This window comes from Trichinella spiralis (genome assembly GCF_000181795.1).
Source record: "Trichinella spiralis strain ISS 195 chromosome Unknown Scfld2, whole genome shotgun sequence".
NCBI lineage: Eukaryota > Metazoa > Nematoda > Enoplea > Trichinellida > Trichinellidae > Trichinella > Trichinella spiralis.
Genome location: NW_003526941.1, coordinates 6,335,291 through 6,346,322, shown reverse-complemented (window position 1 = coordinate 6,346,322; position 11,032 = coordinate 6,335,291). Strand labels below are relative to the sequence as shown.

Below are 11,032 nucleotides of genomic sequence, written 5' to 3'. Positions count from 1 at the left end.
GGAAAATGATGTTCACTTGTGGGATTCATTGGGACCGGTTTACAGTAGCGTTGGGAATGTTCTAGACTGTCTTGCTGTCAGTAACTTTGACGCGTATAAGTCAAGCTGATTGCCAGAAGCATTTTTCTTAAAACATTTTGACCTTAATTTAAATCTGCTGAAGGTATTGGATGAATTCTTGCAAAATTAGTGTTTACCTCGTTTTTATAATCGTTTAAGTTTAGGGTTTTCAAATTATAATCAATTTACTTTGTATAAATTTAAATGATATTTACAAATTTTTGAAACTGATCAATGAAAGAAAGATTTTGACAGATCGAAAAATTTGCATAATTACTATTTGGCCATGTTCTTGTAAAGATCAATTACCGTTTGCTTGAGAAAATGGGAAAATTTATTTATTTCCTTTTACTTTTCAAATATTTTCCTGATATTAAAAATATTTTAGTTTAAAAATATGAATTATTATTCAAAATAGCATTTAAAATGGAATTCTGAAATGTCAACTGAAAAGCAGTCAATACGTCAGTGGAAGTCATTTAGAAAAATTTGTGTTCATCGAATATGAATATTGAAATTGGGATCATTGAACTGAACTACTACTGGACCTCTGGGAAATATCTTTTATAAAAATTTGGTTATTATAAATAAGTTTTTAACTTAACAGTTTTCAATGAGAATAATGAGAAATTATTATTGCTATTTTAGTTGTTGATTTTATCAGAATTTTTATTTGTTTGATAATGGTGTTTTCTGTTTGATCAAATTTTGTTACAATTTTTTAATTATAATAACGATAATTGTAGATGAATTATTATCTGACTGTTGTTGACTGTTCAAAATGACGTAATATGCAGCGTATAAAATGTCAAAAAAGATTGATCATTGTAAGATTTGGTATACGAGAAATGTTTGATTTGCTTATTTCTGTGCTTGAAAAACCGAGTAGGTTGCTGCAGGCTATAAGAATTTTATTAAATTAAATACTTACCTTCAGAAACGTAATGCACAAATGCAATATGCAATGAAGATTGTCATTTTTAATGCTTACTCAATTAAAGAAAATTGAACCATCCATCCTATTGTCCACTTTGGTCGTAAACTGCGGAGGTTCTCAATTTGTCTAGCAACGGAACAATATTGTCTATAACTTTCCAACTGGTCTTTTTAAAATATCCTCAACACATTTGTGCTATTTATATAATTTTAATTACTATTCAAGTGAATCAGTTGGCTTTGTTGAGTAATTTTCCTCATACACTGTGTGTTGCGGTTGTCAGTCTGCAAGAACACTTTCATTAACTGTGATGTTAATGTTTCTCCGTTGAAATTGATTTTCTTTTTTTTTCTTTTGCAAGTTTTTATATAAAATATGCAGTTGCCTTGATTGAATGGAAATGAATTAACCATTTCAAATTAATACGTAGAACACTTTTCTTTGTAAATTTTTTTCTCGAAGGGACTATATCTAATTGTAAAATTTACGTAATTACGTTTGCAAAACGTTATGTTATTCTTGTCTTTTTATGAATTAGATGTTTTTTACATTTTATAATGTCATTTTTCACTTAATAATTTCTCTGCTCGAAGCATCTGCCATTGAATTTACTTTGATACAGTATTTTAATTAATCCTGAAAATTGATAAGTACTGTAACGTAATAGCGTTACTGTGTTTACTTGATACAATTTTATCGTCTGGTATTTCTTGATTATTTTATTTATGTGAATTTTTGTTAATTTATGAAATTCATAAATTATTAAAGTTAATTATTTTTAATAGTCGAATGAAAAATTTGGAAAATCAGTTGCGTCAGCGAATTAACTCGGTCGAGCACACGCTGTCGAAGATTGCTTTTATTAAACAGAATGTGAAGAGCAATTCAGAAGCGGTTTGTTATTTTATTGTTGATATATTAAAATTTCAACAGTCGTATTGTTGGTTTTCATTTTTTTATTTCAGATCAGAAAGGAAGTTCGTCGTTCGTTTTCGCAGCAGTTATGTTATTTGCGTCAAAGGGAGCAGCAGTTGCTGGAACAATTGGATGCGATTGTTTCATCGAAGGATCTTTACTTGGGACTGCAAGAGCAATCGCTGAACTCTAGCCTAGGTTGGTGCTGTTTAATGAGGGTGGAAATCACCGAACGTGAAAAGAGTAGTAGTATCGTGAGGGAATAATTTTATTTAATCCTTCAAAATTTAATCCTTTATTTAATCCTTGTTGAGAAAAAAGTTTAATTGTACGTCTTTGAAGAAAATAGTTTATTTACTGCTTGTCAGAATTTAGCTCTTTATCAAGATGGGTTGAAGAAATTGGTATCTGCTGCTGAATTGAATTCAACAACAACAACAACAGTGCCTACGTCAAACAGCGAAGTACAAGAAGTGAGCGACATGCTGACAGGGTTCGTTGAGGGATTTTTTGTAGCATGAATTTTAATTTGTTTTTTTTTATTCATTTTATTGTTTAGCTTTTCTTTGCTTGATTTGGAGCCTTGCGAAACCGCAAATTTGTCATTCGATGCGAATCACAATAGCTTGAGAAAGTCAATTTTTCTGTTCGGTGAAATCAAAATGAGCAAACATTCAAAAGTTAGTTATCTTAGTTGGCGTATTTTGCCGCAATTTGCTGATTGTTTTTCTTTCTTTCAAATTTAAAGCTAGCTGACAGTTTGCCTTGTGAATTCGAAGATTACGAAGATGACGATGTGTTGCATTCACTTTTGCAAAGTGCTGATTTCCCAAAATCGGACACGGTATATTGTATTTATTGACGGTAGTTTGCATTTATTTGCAACGACGAATGACGATGTTCATTTACGACGACAGATCATCGTGCACCGAAGCAAGCCAGTGGTGGACAAGCATAATATTATTTTGAAAGCTTTTACTGAAAAGTCGAACAAACCGCAGCTGAAATTTGTCGACGTGGTAGACAGTTCATGTACAACGCATTCTGTGTTGTCGCATGAGCGTAGACAAGATCACGTTCACAACTGGCTTCATCATATCAAGCACGGTACCGAAGGCGAGCCAACAATCTGTGAAAGTGAAATTATCATTAAAAAAGTAAGATATATTTTTTATTTTTGCTACGGAGTACGGTGGGAGGGGGGGAGAGGGGTATCACTTTTTTTGAAAGATCTTTGCTTTTGTTTCTTCTTCTGATTAGCTGATTAAATAATTATCATTCACACTTTTGCTTTTTGGTTCCATTTTGAATTTCAGTTGTAAACGATCGTTTTCCAGGTCGGTGAAGATGAACAATCGCCAAATGAAGTTGCCGAAGTTTTGAAACACGAGGGCAGTAATGAAAAAAGTTCTGCCGTCGCTAGGAAAGGTGGTGATGTGAAATTGTCAAATGCCGCTTCATCAGTAGGAGATGAATCGCTAAAAGGTATGGAGGAAAAGCTGTCTACTGCAGATAGTTCATTTGAGATCATCAGCGACAATACGGCATCTTCTGCAGCAATTGTTTCTATACAACAAGAACTGCAAAAGGTAATGGAAATGCGTAGTTTTATTTTCATGTTTTTTGTTTCGCTGCTTTGATCAAATGTGAAATTATGTTTCATCAGTGATTCATTAATGTTATATTTATTAATGATTGTTGTTTCCTTTGAAATTTTGAATTTACGTTGACAGAAGAAATGCTGTTGCAGCGGTTACATAGATTTTGAGTCTCGTAGTACTGTTACAGTACATTGGAAAGCAAGTTAATGCAATATATGTGTTTGAACTGAACCGATACAGTTGTTAATGAAGTTTTTGCATTGTGGTGAAATTTATTGTTTTTTTTTTATCGTAGATAAGAAGATCATGCGATAGCAAATGGTTGAAACGTCGTATAGATAGCAACGATTCCAGTTGGAACACGTCAGCAAATTTCGTGGTCAAACAGGTGATACGTGAAGCCGAAAATAGTGTATGCACTGAATAATAAATCGTATTGTATTTTTTATTTATTGTGATTATTGTTGTCAGATGGAATGTGGAGAAGATACAGAAGAATGGTTAATGGATACGGATGCGTTTCAACTTAATCGCAATGATTGTGTGCGCAATGAGTAAGAGATCTTACAATGATGAGATTTTTCTTTTTTACTTTGGTTTGTAACAAAAAAGAACAATTCTTTGTAATAGTAGACTCCGCAAAGATCGTTCAGCAGCGTTAATTCGACACCGGCAAAACATTTGGCAATCGGACAATCGGCTTTGGTTGAATGCTACACCTCCAACGGTGATGATGGACAGCCAGTTGTAAATTGAACTTTGGGCATGATGGATTGATGATGATCTCTGCAGAGAGCTTAGAAAGATTGTGGTCATGCAGGCAGTTGCAGGAAAGATGTTTATTGAAGATGTGTTTGTGCATTTATTTAAATGTAGCTTTCTAATCTGATTTTTATCTAGTTTGCTTGTAAAAAAGTCAACGACTGACTACTCATTTAGCGCATTCAGATGGACGGTGCTTTCAATTAATTGCAAATGAAATTATGTAATTGGCATAATAAAGCAGAAAAAAAGTAAATAACAACGGACAACGGATTTTATCAAATGTAGGAGAAATCGTACGGCAAATAGCCGACACAGTTGCTTGTGCCACACAAGCAAACTTTGCGCGCCTGCGTTGACTGAGATCGGAACGTGCCGTACGAATAGCAGAGCTCTTCGAATTCGACGATGTCTCGATTGGCGAACATGGCGAGGTGCGGCACTGACGTACTGTAACGCACGACTACGATGTTCAGGTTTGGTTCGCAAGAATGGTTCACGAATCGACCGATGTTGCCGTAAAAAGACGCGTCGATGTAGGTGAGCAAAGGCGAGGCGCAATTTTCTGCTTGCTCTCGCAACGTGAACAAAAAGCACGGTTGTTCGGCTCCGTATGCAGCAGCCAGGCGATCACGACCCTCGTCCACGCCAATCACTTCTCCGGCATACGTGACAACGAATTGGCCTTCTCGTATGGCGCTCGAACATCGCAGGCCGTAGCCTTTGGCAGAGTCGGTGTGGAATATTTCAACAGGTATACTGATCCCGTTTTGCACCACCCGATTCCCACATCCAGGACCGCAGGTGCAATTAGCTCCGCATTCGATCACTGGACGATCGAAACGACTACGAACACGATCCTGGATTAGCAAACTTTGCTCGTTGTAATTTTCACCATACGGTTGGCACGAACAGCCCGTACTTGAACGACAATACGATCGACAATTGCAGCCGAGTAGTGTGTGTTCGAACAGATCCTCATCGGCCCCGGGTCCTGGAATATTTTCGATCACGTATTGGAATGTTAGAGTGTCTTCTGTCATTTCGATGGTGGAAACTAGGAATTTTGGAAACCAAACGATCAAGCTACGTAAAAAAAACAAGTGTAGGAGGCATAACGCAATCATATTCATATTAGAAACGCCGTTATCAACAAAAGCTGAAGTATTATTCAATCATGAAAATTCAACAGTTATCAACGAATTGCAATAGCTGTATACTGTTTTTCTTTATTATTTTTTGATCAATGAATAATAACACGTGTAATATGCGTGTATATTTTTTTAATGTCAATTCTTGTCAGCTTTGTTGCCCAAGTTGCGGTATAGGATCACTTCACCACCAGCGTTCATCGTTACCCTTCCTTCGAAATCTCGCCATTTCGTGTAATGTTCTTCATGATGCACCTGCGAGCAATAATCAAGTAATGACTGTTTGCCTAGAAAGAATTATGTCATTCATATTGCACCAGCAGTTTAATTTGCTCTCTCTCTCTCTCTATATATATATATATATTTATTTATTTATATATTTATTTATTTTACCTGCTACTTCTCCAAGTTCTCCATCATCATCACCACACAGCAATCCTGCTTCGTCTGCTAATGCTTGTTCGATCAATTCCATCTGATGGACAGCTGTTTTCAACTTCCTACAAGATCAACATTCAATTAGTAAGTATTTATAATATATGAATACAATCATGAATAATGAATGTACTGTATCGACAATTGTTTGCTTTCTTTTTGAACAGTGCCACTTTTCTGAGTAACCTGTTGCAAAGCAACGAGAAGAGACTCATGAGCTTTAGAATGGTGTGCGTAAGTGCTCACATATTTGTTCAGTTCTGCCCATAATACAGAATATTGCTGTTTCCTGTAACAAACAATTCACACATAAATATATTCTTTTCTGTAAAAACTGAAACTACTAACGGTGTCATTCCAGCCATTTTTTTACAATTTCCGCTTGGTAGAGGTTCATTTTTAAGGAAACTGGTGTTAATATCCAGCAAAACACGTCGACATTCTTCTTGATCACATTCGGTGAGTATTTTTTTGCGCATGTGTGACAGGAGTGGTTCCAGACGACTGCTCAATGCAAACAGTACTGAACTGCTGTTATTTATTGGCCAGTATTCAGTAGTTTCAATCAAATGTTTTTCAGCTAAAAACATAAACAACCGCTATTATTATTATTATTATTTATAATATCTACCGTTATTTATTTATTTTTTTAGACAGTTGAAGAAGAAAATAAATACCTGTTCCTTTTGGAATGGTAGGACCACCAGGTTTCAGAAGTGAGTCTTCAATTAATTGTTGAAATGCCTAACAATAAATAAAGCATAAAAGCAAGAAGGGGAAAACTGTTCGTGTTTGTTGGTTCAAGAAACATTTGCTTTACATTAACACGATAATCAGTGACCGCTGTTCCAGGACCATTTTTTACTGACGGCAACATTTCAAACGATGATCGACCAATTTGCAAGCTTTGCACATATAATCGACCGTTGCGACTAACTAACGCGTGCGTGTAAATTCGGCCGTCGTCAGGTAAATCAACACATATCAACACTATTCGACCTGTGTTTAAGGATTATTGTCAGAGTTATGCAAAGCAAGTTAAATCGAAGAAAAAGCTAAATCAAATCAAATCAAATGTATACCACTCAATATGTAGTTAGTTAAGCACATCGTCTCGCGTTGGTTTATTGAAACTGGTGTACAAGGAACGGCCATGGTTGAAAATTGAAGATCTTTTTCGTGCGATCGCCATACCGAACCCCAGTTCACTTTGAATGTCATATATGTGGAATTAACAGCTGTCACATAAATCGTACCATTACTTCTAATTAACCCTTGAAATTATTTATAACAGTAGAGCATCTTTTTTTGTTTTTCAAATTTCAAAGTGAAACAGTCATTTACCAGCTTTCCATACATCTTCCAACACTTTTCTAGGATGCAGCAATTCTACACTGTATGGTTTTGAACCACTTTCCGCTTCACTGACTTCTTCCTGTATATATATACATATTTATTTATTTATTTATTTACTTGTTTATTTTTTTATCAGGAAAAGGAAAGTTAACATAACGGCAGGTAACATTGTACGATTACTTTCATCGGTATGTTGCATACTGTCAGTGATGCAAGATCATAATGTCGTTGGACAATCTGATAAATTTTGTTAAACAGTGGTGAGCCAGCTTCGCAGTTGTATAAATACACGCGAAGCGTGTTCGTGTTTTGTTCAATCTTATTTACACAAGTGAAGTTGCACCATGGTGATTCACCATCTTCAGCATTAGATTCTTGTAAAGACATCATCCTGATGTTTCCAATTTCTGGTAACAATGAAGATGATCTTTCCTCTATCTACAGTCACGTGAACATTTTAATACTTCATTTTTATTAAAGAAAATTACTTTTACTTGACTGCCATCATCATTTGAATCTTTGTCTTCGTACAGCCAATCGGTTTGCGCGTTGTAGTCTTTCTGGTGGTCTAAAAGCCAGCAAAGTTCTTCGTCTACCTTGAAATGATTTATACAGAACTTGTTAATTGATTTTATTTATTAATTTTCCATTTTTAGATATTACAAAAAGACGAACTGCCAATTTTCTGTCTTGAAAAAACTTCACCGTCTCAAACTGCATGGGCTTCACTGCGCCGTCGACTTTGTCGGGATAAGTGTTGATCAGACAAATTTCAAAATCACTTCTACATATAGAAAAATCAACATGCTCCTCCTACAGAGGAAATATTATGTAAAAACAAAAATGCAAATACCTTGTTGGCACGGTAAGCATATGATTATAAATCTCATCTAACAGCGTTTTCACCTCTGCTTCACTAAATATATGCTCGATTATTCATTTATTTCTTTTTGTTTGTTATTCATTTAAATTGCCATGAAATGTGACTTACTCTTTAAAATGTGTAATGGTGATAATACGATTTGGACGGTTTGTTGCAGTTGTTTTACCAGTATTTTCCGTATCCATTCTATCAATAGCCATCTTAATTCCAGACAAAATAGAAGGAGGACCATTGTCATTCTCTTTTAGGGTGAACGCGCCATTTGTTTTCAGCCACTCGTCTAACTGAATATTTAAATTTGCCTTTACTGCTATTCTCGCGTGCAGTATTTCTCGCTTAGCTGCTATATTTAGCACTTATCATTTTACCTTATTTAAATTATCATAATGCACATTCACTGATAGAAACGAACTTTGCCTGCTGTTGAATTATGCTTCTTAACGTTATATTCATCATTATTAATATTAATCAAAATATTGTATTAATCTTGCATTTTCATTATTACAGTGCTCCTGGTTAATATGAACATCACTTACTGTAGTTCAGAAAATGCACTGGTTATGTACATTCAGTTTAATCAGAATGAAGCAAAAATTTCGAAATTAAACAAATCATAGTAAATAAAAAAATACATTTTTCAAAAGAAACATACCGTCTCATCAGAGTGTAGAAATTTAACGTCCACGGTTCGACAACTTTGGTCAACAATGGTAATGCAAATTTTTCCTGGATCTCCGAAAAGATCACAAACAATGCGACGGTATTCGAACAAAGCTTGTACAGTGCAGGACCAAATAGACAGTGACCACTTGAACGGCTTATCTTCAGCATTTGTTTTTGATGACTGAGGAAACGATGGATGATTTACTTTTACAGGCTGAAAAGTGCAATTCCTAATTGCAGTTTCGTGAAATTAATTTCTAACATATAAACACTAACTTGCGAACAACGCTGAGCGAAATATGTTCCATGATCGAGAACAAACGTCACTTCCAAAGATGATTCCATGCCTGTCATGTAAAGCAGAAAATTTTACAAATTATGCGTCAACAAAGTCTATGCAAATGTATTACGTATGTACACATATATTACATACATATTTAAGCTAAAATATTGATGTTATTATGCTATTTATAATTATAATAATAATATAAAAGTAATTTAATGCCATTTGTTTTAGCAAAGCATACTTATTAAGATGACGAATGGTCGTTCGCAGTATGCAATAAAGGAAAAAGCATGAACAAATGTAAGAGATTAATGAATATCTTCAGAACGATGTGAAGAGAGCAGAAGAAGATGAACATTTGTTAAACAAAGTAAGTTTAAAGAAAAAGTTAAAACCTTAACTAAAAAGGTTATTATGGAACTACAGAATCTTACAAAAGTTGAAAATATTTACAGTATTAATGATGTTAAGGTTTTATTGCATATTTTACAATTCAATGGGAAAGTTAAATATTTTCCAGTTTCAAAATTAACAAAGAGAAATGACTGCATAACAAATAAATTAATTTAAATTAAAAGGTGTAATAAGTAAATTAATCAATAATAGAAGCAGTTTAAAATTAATTGTAGCTGGTGAACAAATAAATGCGGGTGCGATGCAAGCGCTGAGACTCTTTGTTTGGTGATTAGTGAATTTCTCGATCAATTGATTTGTTTAATAATGCTGTGAATTTTCATATTAATTTACTTAAGTTCCTCGTTTCGTACTTGTGGTGTTGTTTTATCTAGAGTTTTGTTTCTCTGCTGATGTCAAAAAAACTGAAATATATAACTGTTTACAAAATCAACCTATAATTTTGTTCTTTTATTGTAACGTACACGCGATGTAAGATTTATTTTTCAATTATGCAAATCGGCTTTTCTCGAAACGCAAGTTTTATCAGTAGCGCAGCGCGTTTTGTTCACTTTACTCGTTGATTGTCTAATAGTGACGATGGATTTTGGCTGTATCAAAATATAGCAATGCTACCGATTCCAGACTTTTAAACGTAACATACAGACTGAAAACTTGCAATTATTTAACCTTTTTTCAAACTTGTAAATAACGATGCATAATTTTCAATAATTTAAACTGCATATGCATTACATTAAATTATCTATTCATTATGCTGAAGTTTACAATAAACGTTAATGTTGTTTAACTTCTTTTTCCTTTACTTTCTGCCATAATTTCCATTGTGTTCAAAGAGATTGGTCAAAAGCTGATTGCACCGTTATTAATTAAACAATCAATTCTTTGAAATGAATAACAGCTAAAACATGGAATTGGGAAAAATTATTTTAAGATTAAGTTAAAATATATTGTAAAAATAGGATTATGGAAATGTAATTCTAATTAAAAATACCTTAATTACAGTATATTGATTGCCGAATCACCGATATGAAGGTTACAAAGTAATAGCCGAATGATGGAGAAGCAAAGGTTGCATCATAATTAAAATTTCATTTGAGTGATTTTCCATGAACTGTTGTGCTGCGTAACAAAAGTGCAAGTAAAAGAAACTATAACAAGGTAAAAATTTGATATTAAAGCATATTTTCCTGAGATGTTTTCACTTGTGAATGCATATTTAAGTATTTAAGTATTTTCTAATTTTTATGTGAACCAAAATTGAAAAACACTTACAGCGTAATTCTCAATTATGCATGGTTCAACGTTGAGCTGTTTCAAAAAATTCATATCACAATTTGTTATTTTCCAAAGGCGTCTAGATTTAACTGTACAATACGTTTGATTTTCAATTTTCATTTGCGTATTGCGTTATATTTATTTCATTGTGAACAGAAAATGTCGAATCTCTCTAAGCGGATAATGTTTTCTATCATGCAAATCGGGATAGTTATTTCACTTTATCATCATTTTTTTATTATATGTTCAGAATTTAGATCATCAGAGCAATAGGTAAATTGCATTTTTTTTTTT

General features: G+C 33.8%; 3 protein-coding genes across 3 annotated transcripts; 1 reads left to right on the top strand and 2 right to left on the bottom strand.

The window, feature by feature from the left end:
• The first annotated feature begins 499 nt into the window (after positions 1–499).
• On the top strand, positions 500–4,264 carry Tsp_06030 (conserved hypothetical protein). The gene is made up of 11 exons (XM_003380250.1): positions 500–534; positions 1,783–1,891; positions 1,963–2,166; positions 2,281–2,405; positions 2,472–2,592; positions 2,661–2,756; positions 2,830–3,069; positions 3,250–3,501; positions 3,809–3,925; positions 3,985–4,067; positions 4,147–4,264. The coding sequence occupies exons 1-11, from the start codon at positions 500–502 to the stop codon at positions 4,262–4,264; spliced, it is 1,500 nt and encodes a 499-aa protein (XP_003380298.1).
• A 289-nt stretch (positions 4,265–4,553) lies between these two features.
• Positions 4,554–6,340, bottom strand: Tsp_06031 (histone-lysine N-methyltransferase SETMAR). Its single transcript, XM_003380249.1, has 5 exons — positions 6,210–6,340; positions 5,995–6,150; positions 5,820–5,926; positions 5,615–5,713; positions 4,554–5,434 (listed from the first exon to the last, which is right to left on the bottom strand). Exons 1-5 carry the CDS (start codon positions 6,338–6,340, stop codon positions 4,554–4,556), a joined length of 1,374 nt encoding a protein of 457 aa, XP_003380297.1.
• Positions 6,341–7,364: 1,024 nt separating this feature from the next.
• Positions 7,365–9,108, bottom strand: Tsp_06032 (conserved hypothetical protein). Its single transcript, XM_003380248.1, has 6 exons — positions 9,040–9,108; positions 8,753–8,977; positions 8,209–8,384; positions 7,923–8,001; positions 7,706–7,813; positions 7,365–7,655 (listed from the first exon to the last, which is right to left on the bottom strand). Exons 1-6 carry the CDS (start codon positions 9,106–9,108, stop codon positions 7,365–7,367), a joined length of 948 nt encoding a protein of 315 aa, XP_003380296.1.
• Positions 9,109–11,032: the final 1,924 nt, after the last annotated feature.

Excerpts from the sequence above, each read along its gene's own strand:
- Tsp_06031 (XM_003380249.1), bottom strand. The coding sequence starts at position 6,340 with ATGCGCAAAAAAATACTCACCGAATGTGATCAAGAAGAATGTCGACGT. Across the intron at positions 5,927-5,994 it reads AGCAAACAATTGTCGATACA|GAAGTTGAAAACAGCTGTCC; the intron begins GTACATTCATTA and ends TTGATCTTGTAG. Across the intron at positions 5,714-5,819 it reads AGAACTTGGAGAAGTAGCAG|GCAAACAGTCATTACTTGAT; the intron begins GTAAAATAAATA and ends AATTCTTTCTAG.
- Tsp_06032 (XM_003380248.1), bottom strand. The coding sequence starts at position 9,108 with ATGGAATCATCTTTGGAAGTGACGTTTGTTCTCGATCATGGAACATAT. Across the intron at positions 8,978-9,039 it reads TCGCTCAGCGTTGTTCGCAA|CCTGTAAAAGTAAATCATCC; the intron begins GTTAGTGTTTAT and ends TGCACTTTTCAG. Across the intron at positions 8,385-8,752 it reads TTCTACACTCTGATGAGACG|TTAGACGAGTGGCTGAAAAC; the intron begins GTATGTTTCTTT and ends TTAAATATTCAG.
- Tsp_06030 (XM_003380250.1), top strand. The coding sequence starts at position 500 with ATGTCAACTGAAAAGCAGTCAATACGTCAGTGGAA. Across the intron at positions 3,070-3,249 it reads GTGAAATTATCATTAAAAAA|GTCGGTGAAGATGAACAATC; the intron begins GTAAGATATATT and ends ATCGTTTTCCAG. Across the intron at positions 3,926-3,984 it reads TACGTGAAGCCGAAAATAGT|ATGGAATGTGGAGAAGATAC; the intron begins GTATGCACTGAA and ends TATTGTTGTCAG.